The sequence below is a fragment of the Sceloporus occidentalis genome, unplaced genomic scaffold (assembly GCF_023333645.1).
Source record: "Sceloporus occidentalis isolate IW3139 unplaced genomic scaffold, rSceOcc1.0.p SCAF_7, whole genome shotgun sequence".
NCBI lineage: Eukaryota > Metazoa > Chordata > Lepidosauria > Squamata > Phrynosomatidae > Sceloporus > Sceloporus occidentalis.
The window spans coordinates 73,575,838-73,596,004 of NW_028316987.1; the positions used below are offsets into that span (position 1 = coordinate 73,575,838).

Here is a 20,167-nt window from a genome sequence, read left to right on the forward strand (position 1 = left end):
AGAAACTGTAACAGATGTTAATACCTAATTACTTTTACATTATATTGTTATAAATATTATTTTCAGTAAAACATAAAGTTTTAAAATGCCCATGTAGGAAGTGGGCTTAAAGATTCCTCCTCCTCTGTTTCATGAAACCACATTCCTGTAACTATGATGAGTTACACTTCCATTGTAAATGGAATGACATTATCCCTCAAGTTACACTTTGATGTCACTTAGGATGCATTTACACTGTAGAAATAATGCAGTTTTGACATCACTTTAACTGCCATGGCTCCATCCTACAGAATCCTGGGATTCATAGTTTTATAAGGTACTAGCATTCTTTTCCAGAGAAGGATTTGTAAAGCTACAAATCCCAGGATTTCATAGGTTCTGTTAATTGCTTTGCTAGGAGCAAACTTGGGTCATCCTTTGAGAATGAAGTTGTTATAAAACGTCTGTGTTGACAGATGGTCCAAATGGCATAACTAATCAAATCTAGCATGGTGTTTTTGTGGCAATGGGGAATTATCGCTGTGCCAGTAAATGAAAGGCTTATTAAATGTTGTGTTCTAAGCAGGAAATACATTGTAATGATAGCTTGCAGAGTCATAATTTGGGGATGCAACAATGATTATATGCTCTGTGACTGATGGTTCTCTGACATATGCCTTGGAAATATTTTGTAGATAGCTCCACTTGGAGCCAAAACTATCTTGCTCCTGATAAAGCAGCTTTTCAATAAGAATGATTAGGCTCACCAGTGCGTCAGCAGGATGCGTTGAATAGACAGGGCCTGTCATTCTTTTCATTTTCCTAGTGCAAACTAATCCAGATTATTTGCTAGTTCCTCATGTTTGTGATGCGTACTATTTCAGATCTTTTCATAGAGGCAGAGATTTAGTAAACAAAGATTGCCTGCTTCACTATGGATTGAGTTCTACTAAGTCAAGGCAGGATAGAAATCTTCTAAACAGGAGGATAAGTGAGTGACAGCTTTCAGGACTGCATCCTTACAATGCAAGGTTATGCATGTGCACTCAAACAATTGCCATTCAGTTCAATACGACATACTCTCCAATAAGGATGCATAAGATTACAGCCACAGTTTTATATGTTTGTGTAGTTATACAATCAGCTACATTTTGAATTCTGGCTTCCCTAGATTTGTCGTGAAATACAAACTTTCCATAACTGTTTTTCCATTAACATTGAACACTGAGTTCATTCAGAGTTGAAAGTAAAAATGATTACCAACAACACAGGCCATATCTTTGAACCTTGTTCTCTTAACAACTCTAGGCCAAGGATGCTACCCACGCAGGGTTAGAAAAGTTATATTTTGGACTACAATTCTGGGAGTTCCCTAGCCAGCAAGGTCACTGAGAAATTCTTGGAGCAATAGTCCAAAAAAGTATTTTTGTTTTCCTAAGTTGTATTAAGAAATGTAGCCACCTTTGTTTTTCATAGAGGACTCATAGACCTCCTACTCCAGAGATGTACATTGACTAGGCTATTTAAAGGCTTAATTCACTCTATCTCACAGGCACTGGGTACTGCCTTCAAATAGCCCGTCTTGTCTTAAAGATTATAGTAATACAATAGGGCACAATAAACAGAGCATGACCTCCTAATTCCCCTAAATTTTAACTCTAAAACTCTCTCAGTCTCCCACTCTCAGTCTTCCAACATCCCCCCAAAAATGAAATCTGATCATCACTGTCTTCCTCCTCCCAAGCATAGCTTTTGAAGAGCCACTCATAAAAATGCCCCTGTCTGACATTCTACCCATATTGAATATCATCCCATTACTCAATGCGCAGACCATCTTTATTTTCTCAGAAATAAAACCAACAATATGCTGTCAGATGAGGATTCTTGTTTTGTCTTGCTTTATCTTGAGAAGTACTATAACCATTCTGTTTCCTCTTGGACTTTAGGCCTTGTCCATTACAGTGTGTTTTCTTAAGCTTGATAACCTTGCCTCTTCATTGTTACAAGGTTGCCTTGTTTCCATTCCAAGATCTCAAGTCATTTTAGGAGTAATAATGCCATTTTTGTGTGGTTGAATCCTCTGTGGGAATAATTAATGTGTAAATGTACCAGCTGGTTTAAAATTAGCTCATCACATACTATAAATTATAATTTGTGGGGAACCTCATTAATTTTTCCTTAATTGGGGAAATAGTTTATGAGTATCCTAAGCCTCTACAATGAAAAATGAAAAATAAAGCAAATAAAGTCTTCTGAATTGTCATTGAGAGTCTTTTGGATGGGTTCTTGCTCAAAATCTGGCATGTTCCCTTCAAACATTCATGAGTGCCTTTATATCTCTGATTGCCTACTATGATGAAAAGAAAACTGTAGCACCTGGTACATCATGTTCTTTGTAGTATAACTTTGTCCATTAGAAAGCAGAGGAAAATCTGGATGGAATGAATTAAATTGGCTTAAATCCATGGGCTTGAGATCAAATCTTAATCTCCTGCTGCATAGAACAATGAAGCTATTAACTATCCAAAGCAAAAAGACACTGACATCTCAAATGGTCTAATTATGGAAATTAGGTCCTTATAGAAAGAATTAATAATTTTTACTCAGAAAATCATCCTGAATGAAGTGAATACTCTGATGATCATACAGATTTAACAGTAAAGGACTTAACTGCTTTCTTCCCTCCCCTCCCCCCCCCCTTTCTCTCTCTATCCAACCAATCTATTTTTCATTTGCCTCCGGACAATTTTAATCTCTTCCATCATTTAAAGATGTTCCAGTGGATTTGATCGTCACCGACAAGACTGGGTAGATGGTGGCTGCCCTGAAGAGGTAATAATCAGACATTCTATATTTATGATTTTTTTGTGAACAGTTGGTACTTTCAAATGAAAATTTAGAGACTAGCTTAGATCCAGAAATGGTTCTCCCAACCAGGTTGAATAGGAAGTTTCTAGACTCAGTCTCCTCCGAAAATTATCAGTTTTGACAGCTGCATATCCACTGATGCTGGATCTCAATGTGGCTCCAGTTTTGTCTCAGACAGCACTGATCAGCACATAAACAAAAATCTAGAAATATTGTTCATGCACCTGTTTTTATGTACATTCTGGCTATGGTGTCTTGAAGTGCATGCTATAATTATCTATAAATACCTCATTAAAGAAATTTTGGCTACAATTGGCTGTATTAGCGATTTTATTAGTTAAGCATGGTGCGTAAATATTATAAAAGATGATATAGGATCTGGCTATTAACTGACTAAATGGTTTAGTCCAAAAGTCATAACCTGTGGTTTCTGTATGTATCTGTTTTCAGAGAAGTAGCCATTTTAGTCTGCTTCAGAATAATAATAAGAAAAAAAATATTTTCTGGTACCTTTAAAACAAACATTTTTATTTTAGTATGAGCTGCCATCAGTTACAGTCCACTTCTTAATATGTGTGTATTCAAACTTCAGGTATACACAAATATATAGTTACAAGTAGAGCTGATTCTCAAATGTATTATTTTACGAATCTGAAAAGGAAAATTGTAATCCATGAAAGCAATCTATTAGTTTAAAGATGCATGACTCTTTTGTTCCCCTTTTCCCCTTCTTCATTTTTAGTATGCATTAAATAATTTCTAAAAAAACATTTAAAGTTAGCTAGGGCACATTGATCCAAAGTGGAGTAACCAGGTGTCTTTTATTATAAGAGGTATCCCTCATAAGAGGGCCAGAAAGCTTGTCCCTAAGACAAAGAATGTGTTACAATGTCAGATTCCAGATTTGGAACATGCAAAATCATAATATGGATAATTACTTTATATCTCAAATCTAACATCCAGTCTTTCAGTGATCAGTCATCATTCTTGCAATGGCTGGGAGCCTAAACATTTCAAAAGATTTTTTTTTTCTTTCAACATGTCTTCACCCATTTTAGAGATTTCCATGTGTTTGTTTTAGTTCTTAATCAAGACAGAATTACTGAATTTAGGTTTCCATTTTCATGCACTCCAGTTAGACATTTTTGCTTGCTTTAGATATCTGTAGAACTGTAGACATATGGAGTACACTGAGAGCTAATTTCTACTTTCTTGTTTGTTTTTGTTTCCCTCCTTTCTATAGTCTAAAGATAAGCTTTGTGAGAAGAGTGTAGACACAACTCAAATGCCTCCTCATACCACCATTGCTATACAACAAACAACAACAAGATTCAGAGTTTTAACCACTACCAAAGAATCCATGACATCCCATCTACCAACTAGCCTACCCACAGAAGGTAAACTAAACTGGAATGTGTGATATATAATGCTGAATCGTCTGAGGAGGAAAATGCTGCATAAGATCTACATGTTTGGGGAAAGTAAGCCTTAATAACAACAACAATCTAAAAGCTCCCAAAACCAAAATGTAATGTTTACCCACCAGCATGGGGGGAAGAAAGGTAATTCTCCTTATTTCTTCACTTTAAACCCAAACTTTGTTTGATGTTGAAATTCTGGTTTGTAATCCAAACCAAAAAGAAAGCACAAAGCCAACCTTACCAAGAAAACCCGTGATAGATTTGCCTTAGTCAGAAATGACTTGAATACACACAACAACAACAACAATTTGAACATGCTTGCTCAGAAGTTATCCCTATTAAGTGGGGCTTACTTCCTGGTAAAATATATAGGTTTGTGACTTTAGTTGCTTCTCTTTAGTAACATGAAAGTTGTGCAGTGCATTTCCAGTCCTTAATGGGATTTTAACTAAAGTCCTTTTTCATTTCTTTTTTTGTCTCTTTCCATTGCTTTAAAGTTCTCATTAAGAAAGAATAAAATGAAAATCAAATAATGGCGCTTTCGTTGTATATTTTACTTAGTGTACCTAAAATTCATTTATAATTGGAAATATGCAGGCTCATCCAATATTTAAAATGTGACTTCAAGCCAAAAGATTATGACTGTATATATACACACACATGCAGTGCACCATGTCATATGCGGGCCCCTTTATGCACCTTTCAGCTTACGCTGAAAGCTGCACAGCTGGGTTGCAATGGCACATGCACCCATGGGCGCGTGCACCGCACCACACATTATGCACAAGCCCCATTATTTTCAATGGGGCTCAAGCATTGTGCTATTTGCCTTACGCAGAGGGATCTGGAACGGATCCCCCGCATAAGGCAAGGGCACACTTTATATGTCTCATCTCTTGAGAGGTGTGTGTGTGTGTGTGTGTGTGTGTGTGTGTGTGTGTGTGTGTAAACAAGAGATGAGACATTTGGTATGAAATGTCACCTTCAATGACAATTGAACATATTAAATCAATTTAATCAGGTATAGGATTGTTGTTGTTGTTGTTAAGTGCCTTCAGGTCGTTTCTGACTTATGGTGGCCTTAAGGCAACCTATCCTGGGGTTTTCTTGGCACATTTCTTCAGAGGCGACTTGCCCAAGATCACTCAGTGAGTTTACATGGCTGAGACAAGATTCGAACCCTGGTGTCCAGAGTCCTAGTTCCATACCCAAACCACTGCACCACCACCAGCTGGCTGGTATATGTATTGATTGTTAATTTGTTCCTCTTCATACTGTTATTCTGAATGTCACTTGTATTTCATGCTGTAACATCTCACATTTTATTTCTTGATAGATTTACATAAAACCTTTTAAAACAATTTGATGCACCAGTTGGTGGTCGTAAACTTTTGGATTGGCACATGTAAATTAGTGTACTGCGTCACCTACAGGTTGACCAAGATCATAAATCATAATGTCAGTTTTTAAAACTCCTTCAGCACATCTTTGCTGGTCTATCTTTTCCATGTCCTGCAAAAGTCAGCTTCCTGGCACTGGAATGCATCCCCAATCCATTGAAAGTGTCTAGGAGAGGGAAGAGGTAACCAGGCAGCATTCAGGTGTATTTCCTTAACTTGGAGTACAGATGCTATTCTTCTGGATCTTTATTTATTTTATTTTATTTATTATGATATTTACACCCCACTTTTCAGCCCTAAAGGCTATCAGAGTGGCTTACAATTATTATTTTTAATTAGACGGTTCCCTGCCCTCAGGCTTACAATCTTCAAAAGAACCAGCATAAGTTCACTTTTCCCTGAAAGTATAGAGTCAAATGTTCATAGCAAATGATTATTGGGATGCACTCTAACCAGGAAACTGGCTTTTTCAGTGGGGGTGGGGGTGATGTTGTACAAGAAGATATTGCTTCTTCTGCAACATCCCGAAAATTATATATACACTAGGCCCTTGATATCCGCTGGGGTTTGGGGGTGCAGATAACAAAATCTGTGGATGCTGAAGTCCCATTAAATAGTAAAGTGGTGACCTTTATATAAAATGGCAAAATCATGGTTTGTGTTTTGGTATTTATTTAGTTTTTAAATACTTTAAGATGTGGACAGTTGAATGCATGGATAAAAAAAAATCCATGGATATGGAAGGCTGACTGTACTGGCATAATTCCAAGGGCCCTTTCACACTACAAAGTTATAGCACTGGTTCCATTCTGTGGAACTTTGTGATTCACAGTTTAGGTTGTCAGAATTTTTAAACCACAGAGCACTAGAGCCCCACCAAACTACAAAGTTCAGGATTCTGTAGTATGCAGTCATGACAGTTAAAGTGGAATCAAAGTGTTCCGATGTTGTAGTGTGAACAGCTACACCAACATAGGTCAGCAATGGGATTCTAGCCCTTAATTTATTTGGAATGTAATTCCCAGATATCCTTGGTGAGGGGAGTAATCTGAACTAAAGAAATGTATAAACCCTGTCATGGGGAAATAACCATTGCCTTTGATCACCAAGACATGAAGGTGTCTGCTACAGCCAGTCTTCCATTCTTTATATCAGCCATTTTTAATCTGTGTTTTGGAAAATACTGGGACTCCTTGGGGTGACCAATAATGGTGGCCCAGATGTGCAGAAAGATCAGCTGCTCACCATTACTTGGTTTCCCTTTCAATGGACAGCTATAAGAATACAACTTTCATTTACATGATATAAGGCATATTAGACCTAGCAGGTGCCTTGTCTAAACTAAGTGTGCTTCCAGCTCTTTTGCAATGTGGAAGACAAGGTGCTATGGAAAGCACTCTTGGAAAATAAATACTAGGAAAAACATGTCACTCAATTTGGGAGAACACAAATGAAATTAACTGGCTAAAATTAATATACAGCTTCTGTATTCATGAAATGGCAGCAAGCACAATTTATTAAAACATGTCTACAGGGGGCAAGTCCCTGGCTCTGTGCATTCTCTTTATTAGTGGGAGATATTATTTCATTAATGCTACTTTATGAAAGAGGAAGAATATTACTCTAGAGTCTAGATCTTTACAATAAGAAAACCACATACTAAAATCTAGACTGTGTCAAGAAGTTGAGTACTTATACTGAAGGCAGATATTATGAAGGATTCTATCAAGAGACTACTCAAAGACAGAAAGATTAAGCTTTGGAACACTCAAAGATAATACCAAGTGGAAAATGTCTAATGCAAAGGAATATTTTTCAGTGCAGCAACATGGAAAGAAAGATTTCAGTGCTGTCAGTGCAAGCTTTTGAGCTTCAGTTCTCAGTATGCTAATAAGGCCCTACCAGTTTCTGGCTGCTCAAACTGACAAGGAATTGTAGAAATCTGAAAGTAGTAAAAGAGTTTTTAATTGGAAGTTTCTATAAGGGACAACTATAAGAAATGGGAGCTTATGCTCTGATCTTCAGTGGGTAACTAAGTCCTGAGGATCTCAAGTGGGCATTCAAAAGGCATACAAATAAAAACATACTTAAAAGATTAATATTACCTATGAGAAAGATAAAGTGCTTTTATATGTTGCAAGTTAAATTTAGTTAATTGGTTCTCCTATCGATTTTCCACAATATGTAATTCCATATAGAGGTGGACTGAATTTTTATCCACAAAAAAAAAAAAAAACCCAACTGTATTCCAGAGACTATAAAATACTCAAGCAAAAGTGCACATTTTTTCTCTGGCTTCTAACTTGTGTATTTTTCCTCTCTACTGTATTTCCAATGCCATTATATTCTCTCTCATAGCAATTAGTGTACAAGATGATGACATGACATTAAGTAGCTGATCAGATCTGCTACACAGCATTGTCACTTTGAGCAAATAAATTGCCTACTCGGGGATATGAGATAATTAGGCTATGCTCCCTTATTTTCATGCTATGCTATGGCAGTTTTATTTTTCTAATTTTCATAGCATAGTACAGCAAGACAGAGGTTCAAACTAGACATCAAGGGAAATTCACATTCCTAAGGGTTAACCCATTTAACTCCATCAGTGAAATTTCCTTACAGTCATACTTACAAATTCTGTGTTTCTGTTCAACCGATCATGATGAATGTGAGAGCTGTAAATCAGGAAAAGTGCATACTGTGACAAACAGATGTCTTTCAGCACTTGAGGGAGTACTCTCCTATGCACCTGCTAAGCTAGGTCTTGTTTAACCCAGAGTATGATACCAAATTCCCTCAGCAATGGGACAAGCATTCCCTGTCTTGCCACACTGTGTCACAAGTTTGTACAGACACAGGCTGAGGTCACCATGTCGTAGGACAAATAATGACAGAGTTATGTTCCACTTGCATTGCATAGTTCCTATAAACATAAATGTAGTCCCTTGACATGAATGTCTAGTCGTAACCGACTGTAGGGGGCTGTGCTCTTCTCCATTACTAAGCCGAAGAGCCAGCTTTGTCCGAGGACTGCTATGGCGGGTGATGTTCATGTGGCCAGCATGACTCCACCAAATGCTGTTTCCTTCCCACTGAGAAGTGGTACCTGTTTATCTACTTGCATTTGCCTGCTTTCAAACTGCTAAGTTGGCAGAAGCTGGGACTAGTGACAGGCACTCACTCCATCATGCAACACCCAGGCCTCAAACTGCCAACCTGCTGATCTTGCAATCAACAGAGTCAGCGTCTTAACCACTTGAGCCACTGCAACCCCTACACACTATATATAATGGTATACTATGTTGGATACCATTATAGTGCAAATGTTCGTGGCTGACTAGCTGACATTTCATTACAAAAACCCAACACAAAATGCAATGTGCATTGGGATATGTTCCTCACTGGGCCACTGTGCTCTCTCAGTGGGGCCTTAGACCCCATTGTGGAATGAACAAAAGTACATTGCATATCATGTATATGCTGCCCAGTGTGCAATCAGACATCAATTTCTGTTCCCTTCAACTGGATCTAGTCATTGTTCAATGTCCAATAAAAAAAATAGTCCACATGCATCTGTATATGTCACTAACAGAATGCTGTCAAAGAAGTGCCACCATTTGCCTTAGAAATATAGAGATGTGGTTCTTTTCCTAACTCACATAACTGACAAAACATTACTTATGCTTATATACAGTGAACAAATCATCAAAGAAAGGCACGTTTTGTTAAGAGCAAGAGTGCTGCAGAAAAACAAGCCCCTTTACAGCTCAGCTCTAATGCCTCCCTAGTTTATTTCTTAAGGCTTTTCTTAGTTGTGGGCTTTCAAGTCGTTTCCAGCTTATGGCAGCCCTAAGGCAAGTCAATCATGGGGTCTTCTAGGGCTGAGAATGTGTGAGACATTGAGAATCACCCAGTAGGTTTCCATGGCTGAGCAGGGAATTGAACCCTGAACAGTTTCTTAGTACTGTGGTATAACTTGAAGATTGCTTATCTTGGGGTTGATGGGAGAATCTCATCATGCTCTTTCTGGATGAGACCAAACTAGAGTTTATGCATACTACTCAGGAATACTAGTTTATGCATGCTAGTCATCAAATTATTTTTAAATCCCATTATTCGTCATGGTTTCCCCAATGGAATTCATAGAATTGAGGTTTATGAGGTTGTGGATAATTCTTCAATCATTTTATGATAATGTAAAGAAACTATTTTCTAGCTGCTTCAAAGATCTAGATTTTTCTAGGGTGATGGAGGAGAAAATCAAGATTTCCAAACTATATTAAATTCATTTTATGTCTGTAGCTATACTGCAGTTTTACTGATGTGTATAGCCCACAGTTTCTTAACCAGGGTACCCTGTAACCCTAGGTCTGTACAAGAGATCACTAAGAGTGCTACAGGAGATTGTGATTGGAAAGAAAAACATTTTTTAAGCTGTAGAAATAAGAACTTTTGTGTTGTAGTGGTTTGAGCATTGGACTATGACTCTGGAGACCAGTATTCAAATCCCCACTCAACCACACAAACCCACTGGCTGACCTTGGGCAAGTTACAATCTCTTAACCTCAGAGCAAGGTAATAGCAAACTCCCTCTGATCATAATTTTGCCAAGAAAACCCCATGATAAGTTTTCCTTAGGGTCACCATTAGCCAGAAACAACTTGAAGGCATACAACAACAGCAATGCAAATATAATAATTTCCATGCTGTTGTACCCCGAGATCTGGAAAGTATTTTGAGAGTTCTTCCAGGTAAAATGACTAAGAAAGCCTAATACATGTTGTATTATATTATTCCCAATAATTAAAAAAAAGAGAGAGGAAGAAGAGAGAGAGAGAGAGAGAGAGAGAGAGAGAGGTCTCTAGACATATAGTCAGTTGTGAATATAGAACCAAACACTATTTATTGTGTACATTGGAAATCATAAAATTAGTGCATTAGATCAGGTGCTTCTGCAAAAAAGAAATTGCTCTAATAGCTTTAATTTTCTTTTTCCAGATGATACCAAGATAGCTCTACATCTAAAAGATAATGGAGGTAAGTGCTACTTTTCTTTGTGTTCAAACTCCATAAACAGATTACTTAACTAACATTCCATAAAGCTTCATCAATATGTGTCAGAGAAATGCCTTGTGCTGGACCCATGGGGGATTTCTTTTATCCACTTATCTGTGCCACAGCACCATGGAAGACATTCTGAGAGCTCATCAGTTCAGTAAATTCCTATTACTGTATGTCTAACATATTGTCACAATTAGCCAAACCACTTTAAGATTGGTTAATTGATTTTTAGAGTATATGACCTGCCTTCCCTAACTAGGAAAACAAGAGTAGATTATGACACTCATCTATTAATATCCAGACACCAGTCCACTTCAGACAAAGACATTTTAACAGATAAATGGAGCATTGATGAGAAAGGACCCATGTCACCCTTTTTAGTTATCATCACTGTATTGTTTTGCTCCTCTTTTCTTGCTCTGAGATCTAATTTTACCAAAGTGTGGGAACCACTGGATTAATGTCATCAGTTAATGATTATTAATCTTAGGAAGCCTAATTCAATAACTTACAATGGAAGTGAGGAAATTTTTACTGTTATATTTATCTTTAATTGCCATTTAAGTTAAAAGCCTGCCCTCATTTCCTTATCTGAATGAAGCTGAAAAATGCTTTTGGTTATCACCCTCTCTCCTTCACCCCGATTTTGATAGATGGAATCAGCTTGCATAAATTTTCGAAAACTCAATTTCTCCCCTACATCACCAAAATGCTTTCCCTCTTCCTTATAATTTCATCATTCAAATCGGAACCCCTGGTATACTGGAGAGATGAAGAATATGAAGCGGGCAGGAAAACGACTAGAGTGTGATTGGTGGAAAACTGGACTCTTATCTGACAGAACTCATCATAAGAATTTTCTTTATTCTTATAGAAAGGCAATAAAAGCAGCGAGGAGATCCTCCTCGTCTGCATGTATTGCATCTGCAAAGTCATGTCCGGCAGAACTGTTTAGGGTGGTGAGGGAACTGACAGTGATGTCACCTACCCAGAACCCTCTACTTAACCCAACAACAGCCTGCTGTGATGCATTTAATAACTACTTTGCAGATAAAATCTCTCAAATAAGAGCCCACTTGGATGCCAATGTTGGAGCAAAATCAACTGATGAGGCGTCCAGTAAAACCGTTTATGAGATTAGACTGGATTTCTTCAAGCTTGTGAGTACTGATGACATTGACAAGATCCTGGCCATTCAGGGGGGTGATGCCTTGATGGCACTTCTTAGACATGTCATCAATGCATCCCTTAGGGAAGGTTATGTACCATCTTCTTTAAAGGAAGCAGTCATTATACTGCTCCTGAAAAAAAACTTCCCTTGACCCCCTGGACATGAAAAACTACAGGCCCGTATCTTACCTGCCATTTTTCAGCAAGGTGATAGAGAAGGCTGTCGCTCTTCAGCTCCAAGTGGTCTTAGACGAAGCTGATTTTCTTTCAAACTGGCCTCCGGATAGGATATGGGGCAGAGACTGCCATAGTCACCTTAACTGATGACTTTCGCCTAGGCATCGACAGAGGGAGCATGACCCTGTTGGTGCTTCTAGACCTCTCAACTGCATTTGATACAATAGATCATGACATCCTCTTGGAATGCCTGAGAGAGTTAGGAATTGGAGGCACTGTGCTCCGGGGATTCCATTCCTTTCTCTGGGCAGGTTCCAGAGGGAGATGCTCAGGGACAGTTGCTCCTCGAAAACGGAGCTAAATTGTGGCAACCCTCAGGGCGCCATCCTGTCCCCAATGCTATTTAATATTTATATGAAGCTACTGGGAGAAATACATCGCACACATGGGGGGGCGGGGTGCTATCAGTACGCTGATGACACCCAAGTAATTTCTCCATGTCTCAGCCATCGGCGACAATGACAGATGGAATTTCCCCTTAATCAGTGTCTTGACACAGTAATGGACTGGATGAGGGAAAACAAGCGAAGACAAAACGGAGGTACTTACAGTAGGGGCCCCATTGGGTTTCAACTTTCAGTTCTAGAGGGGTTTACACTCTCCTCAAAAGACTGTGTTCACAGTGTGGGGGTGCTTCTTGATCCACCGCTTCACATGAGAAATCAGGTTAATGTGATGGTCGAGCACCTGTTATCAGCTTTGGCTGATACCCCACCTGTGCCCTTTCCTGGAACCAGAGGACCTTAAAACTGTAGTAGACACACTGGTAACCTCAAGACTTGATTTTTGCAATGCGCTCTACATGGGGCTATCCTTGTGCCTAGTCCGAAAACTGCAACTGGTACAGAATATGGCAGCCAGGCTGATTACTGGAACATCTAGGAGTGATCATATAACACCAATATTAAAGTCACTCCACTGGCTACCTATTAGTTTTCGGGCACAGTACAAGGTGTTGGTTATTACCTTTAAAGCCCTATATGGCTTGGGCCCAACTTATCTAAGGGATCGCCTACTTCCATATAGTCCGTCCCGTACTCTCAGGTCCTCTGGGAGGAATTTATTGCAGCCTATAAAGACTAGGCTGGCTGTGACCTCCCAGAGGATCTTTTCTGCAACCACTCCCACTGTATGGAATGGCTTGCTGGACAAGATCCATCAAATTACTAATTTGGATAGTAATTAGATTGATTACTAATTTAGATAGTTTCAAGAAAGCTGTTAAGACAGATCTCTTACGGCAGGCTTTCCCAAAATAAACTACTCGGCCATGTAAATACCCCCACCCCCACATAGATGTGATGATTCTGCCCACCGTTATTGTTTTAATTGATTATTATTATTATTATTATTATTATTATAAAGTTTATTAACAATTTAAAAAAACATTCAAGTCAAAACATTGTCTTGTTACATACATCCATTCTACATCATACATCGTACAACCTACAGACACAATTTTAAATCTTAATTGTTTAATTCTCTTTTTAAGGGGGGAATATTTTGTATATATTGTTATTATTTTTAATATTGTAAGCCGCTTTGATTGTTTTGACAAAAAGTGGGGTAGAAATAAAAGCTTTATTTATTCATTTATTGTTATCCTCCCCTTTCTTTCACTTTACTGATTCCCACATGGATCCCAGGAAAAGATCTTCCAGTTTATCTTTCTCAGACAGATAAAGAGTGTCTTGTGATTTCTGTTTTAGAACACAGGAGATGGCAACCTGGATGCAAAGAGGACCACTGCCCTTACTACTCATTAGTTTGAACGTTTAATTTTGGAATTAACTAAACCATCATACTGTAATCATGAACAGAAATAAAGAAGGATTCCTGTAGCCATTTTCATGTATTAAATAACCAGCTAGGAAATATAAAATTGCTTTGCTCTTTACCATAGTTTCTCAATCAATCAATCAATCAATCAATTTAATCGACAGCTTAATTATTGAATTAAGTTAATGCTGATAGTTCAACTGAAGTCAATTGGTGAAGTTAAAATAAATAAATAAATGCTACCCCTTTCTGCAGATCTAATGCAGAATTAATGCAGTTTGACACTGCTTTAACTCTCATGGCTCAGTGCTGTGGAATTCTTGGATTTGTAGTATTATGATATACTTTAGCTTTCTCTGTCAGAGAGCTCTGGTGCCATAACAAACTACAAATCACAGGATTCCATAGGATGGAGCAATGACAATTAAAGTGGTATCTAATGGCATTAATTCTGCAGTATGACAGCAGCCTTAATCTAAAACAGTGTCCATTCTACCCGCTACTCCTACCCACCAAACCCACCTTCATATTCAAACCATCATTTTCCAGCTGTGTGTCCTCAGTCTTCCTTTTCGGCCATCACATTCTCTCTTACCAGCCAGTCTTCTACCATAGTCACTCACTTTCCCCTCTCTTTGCTCACTCCAAGCTTACTCTAAAAGTGACTTATAATACAACTGACCATAATCACTTTATTCTAAATTACCCCATTACACTTTTGCTTTCAGATGGTTCAGTGTACACAATCCCTGTTACATGCACAAAATTATTGTATAAAATTACTTTCATGCTATATGTATACATATGTATATGTATAAGATATATATGAAACAGGAATGGATTTTGTGTTTAGATTTGGATTTTGCCTCCAAGGTATCTCATTATGTATATATATGCAAATGAAACCATTTCGAAATCGAAAAAAGAAACCCAAAATCAAAATATTTCTGTTCTCTAGAATTTTAGATAAGAGAGACTCAGCCTGTACAGAAGTCATTGGTGGCTGTATCATTCAGCTAATACTAACCTCATTTCCCTACTCTGTATCAGTGGGCTGCTGCTCTTTATCCTATGCAAGTTTTTTGTATTTCAGAATTTCAGAGATGTTTTAGAAGTAGAGTGATTCCCTAACTTATTATTTCATTATTTATTTCTGAAGTCTTGTTTGCTTTGCTGCCAACGCATGTGCTTCAGAACTGATTTTCCCTCACTAAAAGTGGAGCAAATCAGTTCTTAATTGCTTCTCATCTGTGTTATATATCTCTAGATTGTTTCACAGCAAAGGTCACAGTGTTCCACTCAGCATGTTTTGATTGCTCCTTTTGACTCCTGAAAGAGAGCGTGAGACATACAATTTGCAAAAGTGTAAGCCACAGATCATGTCCCTGTTTGAGATCTGAATCACTGCTAAAACAAAGTAAATACAATGATGATGAACAAATCAGATTTTTATTTCTTGAAATGTGCAGGATTCCGGTTGTTTTAAGAAAAGCTCAGTTACCACTAGTTCGATTACCACATAATGCAACATGAAATTGCATTGTCTTTGATTTCTGGATTCACATGGCAATTATTATCATGGAATTAAGTTTAGCAACACCCCTTCTTGTTTTTGTATTATTTTTATTTATTTATTTCAAAGTCTCTGGGCCACATTGGCATAAATAAAAGTTGTTTGGACTGAAAAGTAGAAATCAACAAACAGCTTTATTTTACAGAGAGCCTTTTGGTTGGATGGGTTTCTTGGTACCTGATGCAAAAGAAGGGAGGAGAACCATCGCCCAAGTGGCACAGAAGCAAAGTTCGCCCAACAGGATTTTCTCACCGAAATTCTGGAGCTTGGAAAAATTACTTGCTTGAATTACAACTCACAGAATGGCCTGGCCTGTGGTGTATATGCAGTGCAGTAGTTATGTTGAACTGGAGGAGGGAATTCTGAAAGTTGCCATTTGAAAAAGTAACCTTTCAAAGCTCTATCAAATAACATAGTTTTTCACACTGGAAAGTTTTGATCATGATTCATTGTCACAGCTCTCAGATTAGATTGATAAACTGTCTCATAGATATCTGCCTTTCTTCCTTTCTTTCTTTCTTTCTTTCTTTCTTTCTTTCTTTCCACTTTATGGACTTTGTCAGTCTTTCAGACAGAGCAGTCAATCCCAGCCCAGACAAATAAATGAGTCATCCACTTCCCCACAATGCATTCCCTCCCATTAAACTCTTATCAAAGTGAGGAAGTGAGTTACATCTGATCAATGAGACTCTGTCATTAGTTGTGGTCCTTTGGGGCCCCAGCTGTCAATACTAAATTAGAAGCTGTTGAAGGATTCTTAATAATCCCACCTGTCCCTCTCACACAATAACGTTTCAGGCCATAATTTATTGCATAGTAACTTAATTATATTTTAAATCATGCTGCTAGTTTAGGTCAAACTCTTCTGCCCTTTTTGTTTTTTATGTGGAAATTGCCCATGATTAAAAGCATTAAACACCTGTGCGGTAGCACTGAGTGGCCTCTCACTGTATATTCCATCTTGGTTTTATCAGCTTCTTCTGGCTTCCCAGGACTGTCACATCTGATTAACTCAGATGCCTTCTGTCTTTTGAAGTGCAGGTTGCTTGACTATGTGTTTCCAGATGAGCATTTTTGATACTTTAATGAACAGGCAAACCAGGAGTACCAGAATTTGTCTGACAGTTGACAATTATTTTGAGAGATTCTGCCACTTTGGGATCTTTTCAGACTTAGCTTCCTGACTTTTTCAAATTGAATTTTCATGCTAGAACAACTTACAAGAGCTTCTCCTTCTGCAACATCACTAAAGTATTTTTATGTGTCCTAAAAAGGTTAAAGCCACTTCATAGAATAGAATCATAGGTCTAATCTGCATTGCAGAAATAATGCAGTTTGACACCTCTTCAACTGCCATGGCTCAGTGCTGTGGAATTCTGAGATATGTAGTTTTGTGAGATATTTAGCCTTCTCTGCCAGTAGGCTCTAGTACCACAACAAACTACAAATCCAAGAATTCCATAGCATTGAGCCATGGCAGTTAAAGTAGGGTCAAGCTGCACTATTTCTGCAGTGCAGATTAGACCATAGAATCATAGAGGTGGAAAGATCACAAGGGCCATCGAGTCCAACCCCCTGCAGAAATGTTAAGTTGGTGTTTTTTAATTATAAAAATACAAGATAGTTGTAAATGTACAAGAATAGGCCTTTCTCCTCAAGAGACCCACTCAATTAGAGATAAAAGGTTAGGTCAAAAGTTAGTCATATCTAACAGCAGACCTATTGAAATCAGTGAGATTTCTGTAAATCATGATTAATATGAGTTCTACTGGTTTCAACAATTTTGCTCTGACTATGACAAAATCTGGATCTAACCCAGGGCTGGGCAACTAGGGGGCACATTATAGAGCTCATATATAAGGCCTGGTACAGACGGGCATGTTGCGACAATATTAGGGCTCAATAGAGTTGGGCGTCCAGACACACTCAGCCCTAGTGATGTCACAGGTGCATGCACCCATCCACACAGCGGGCGCCACAACTGCGTAGCTGTGGTGCTACATACAGATGCCTATCAGCAGAAGTGATGTCATAGGGCTGCATCGCAGCCCTTATGATGGCGCAAAAAAAGGAGCTGCCTAGAGCGGCTCCTTTTTGAATGCACGCAGCAAAGAGGGGCGGCATTTCAGGACAGCTGTCTGTCCTGTTTGAACGACAAATTACAAAAAAGAAGATTAATGCTTATAACATGGTGATAGATAAACCAGCCATTTGGAAACATGGTTTCAGCAAGTTTGCAAGAAGCAAATTAACAGATCAGCAAACCTTTGCATTAAATAGCTGCTAGTAATAAGACCTTACTGGAGATTGGTCTGTGTTGATCAGGCCATTCCTGTTACATAGCTCATCACTCTTAAAAGGAACAAGAAAAAAAAATAATTGAAATCTTAGGCCTGTTACAGACTGTCAAAATAAAGCTGCTTCGGGTATCTTTGGAGGTATGCTATTTAAATGATGCATGGGTCCTAAGAGTCCGGAGGTCGCGCCAAAGCCACACTCCATTCCTAAGCACTGGAGTGCAGCTTTGGTGCAGCTTCCGGATTTTTCGGATGCATGCATCATTTAAACAGCATACCTCCAAAGAGACCCGAAGCAGCTTTATTTTGGCAGTCTGTAACAGGCCTTAGATTCCAATACCTTCTCCCTCTGCAAGCCTTTACAGGGAGCTAGGATCTGAAAATTCTGAACTGTGTTTTATGTGGTTGTGGGTAAAAGAGGAAACTGCTGAGTAGAGAAATCTTGGACCACTTGTACAAGTTATTGATTTTGGCATGTCACCTTCCATTCACATCCCTGAAAAAAAGAAACCTATATTTGATAGGTTACTCTACCTTTTACAGAAGTTTGTGGTTGGAATTCCAAAAGGGGAAGATCTATTTTGCAAGCATGTGTTTAATGTGCTCTACACTGAACATTATTCACAGTGATTACAACACTTTGGGAAATTATTGAATGGCTAGGAATTCAGCTGATAGACTGAGCAAAGACATTTAGAATTTACAGTTCCTTTACAGCAGTGATTCCCACAGTTGGTGGTATGCCCTCCCCCACAGATGGTGGAAAGATCCAGGGGGGCAGTGAGAGGAAAAAGGGGTGGCAATGGGGTTATCAGACAAAGTATTGGTGCACAAGGAAGATGGGGGGAACCAGCGGCTTTTAGGACCGTGGTGGGGGTGAGGGTTGCATGAAATGTCTTTTCAGGGTCTCTTAAAACCACTACATAGCCTCACTGATTGTTTGGTATGGTGGCATCTCCCGCTCTTCGCCTCCCTACATGAGTTCACTCCCTTAGCCATGTCTTTCATTAGTAGTGATAGTTGGGAAATTAGTGGTAGTGGCTGTGAGGGAGACGTGGTAGCAAAAAGAAGCATTCAGATTTGGGATGCTGCTTAAACTTTGTTAGATTTGCCAGGACCTTGTTGGCAGATCAGAGTTGCACTGCTATTTTGTGGTTCCATTTTGCGCCCTCAAAAGGCCAGATCAGAGCCGCAGCATGAGGTTGCCACGGCCCCGATCCAGCACAAAAAGGGGCGGCTGCAGGCAGCCCAATCGGGGCAGTCTATAGAACCTCTATGTGATTCTCAAAGTTGTAGTTCAAAAAATATCCTTGTCTTAGTATGCATCCTCTATTGTGTGACAGTCTTTATACAGGACTGAGTAGAACAAAGCTACACATGTGAGAAAATGGAGAAAGGAAAGGATAATGGTACTGGATATGCTCAAATTTTCTCAAAAGGTACAAAGCAATAAATATTGCAGGACTATCATATGTTAAAGGAAGGCACGTTTCACTTTCTCAAAACAGACTGGCTTCTGTGGACAGTTTTTCAGTCCGAAACTTGAAGCAGAGAGAGAAGTGACTACTTCAGGTAGCAGGTCTTTGGTGTTATGAGAAGGCAGGAAAGTGTCATATTTCCATTTTCATTGGCAGGGAGGGATAGAGATTATGAGAAATGCTATTCTCCAGTGTCAGAGTAACACAGCTGGCCTAGGCCACTATTCACTTTGACTTTGAATAGGTGGTTAAGGGTGCCATTTATTAATCTGCTTCAGGCAGAAAAATATTTTGAGATGGTTCTGCCCAGGGCAATCTATCAAGCTGATAGAAGTGTGGTTTAAAAGACAGAAAGACAGATTGATATTTAAATGTCTCAGATTATTTATTTACTCTAAAAAGTTTTCTGTTTCTGCATGGTAACATTTCAATCTTTTTCATTACAAGATTCTCTGGAAAGTGCTTCTGTGGGCTTCAAGAAATGATGAGTTGGGTGTTTAAACCTCTCTCTCTCTCTCTCTCTCTCTCTCTCTCTCTCTTCTTTTAACAAAAGGCTTGTTTAAATTCTCTGCCAGAAGAGAAACTCCTGAGTTCATTCGTCCTTGGAAAACCAGCCTCTCAGATTAATAATCTTAACTTTGAGAAAGTTTAATCTAGTCACACTGATAAATTGCTTTCAGTTCAGTTTGTTTCATGGGGTTGAGGAGTATACTTGAAAGTGGATTGGTGTAAAATGTCTGGATTTACTCCAGATTCCTCATTTCTACCCCTGTCACCAAGCTCTTTTTTTTCTTACTGCAAACTTTGCTGCAGAAAGTGTGCAGTATATGCAATATATAAATTACATCAAGAAATTATTCATATCACTATTTGTTTTCTTGAATGATATGACTGCTACTTC

At 38.6% G+C, this 20,167-nt stretch overlaps 1 protein-coding gene across 1 annotated transcript in view; it reads left to right on the forward strand.

Annotated features, from left to right (window-relative positions):
- The window catches only part of PLXDC2 (plexin domain containing 2), a 269,613-nt gene that overhangs the window by 242,135 nt on the left and 7,311 nt on the right, over positions 1–20,167 (forward strand). Inside the window, exons 10-12 of the mRNA XM_089533334.1 lie at positions 2,751–2,811; positions 4,091–4,244; positions 10,670–10,708. Of these exons, the coding sequence (XP_089389460.1) occupies positions 2,751–2,811; positions 4,091–4,244; positions 10,670–10,708 (254 nt within the window). The remainder of the gene's footprint in view (positions 1–2,750; positions 2,812–4,090; positions 4,245–10,669; positions 10,709–20,167) is intronic.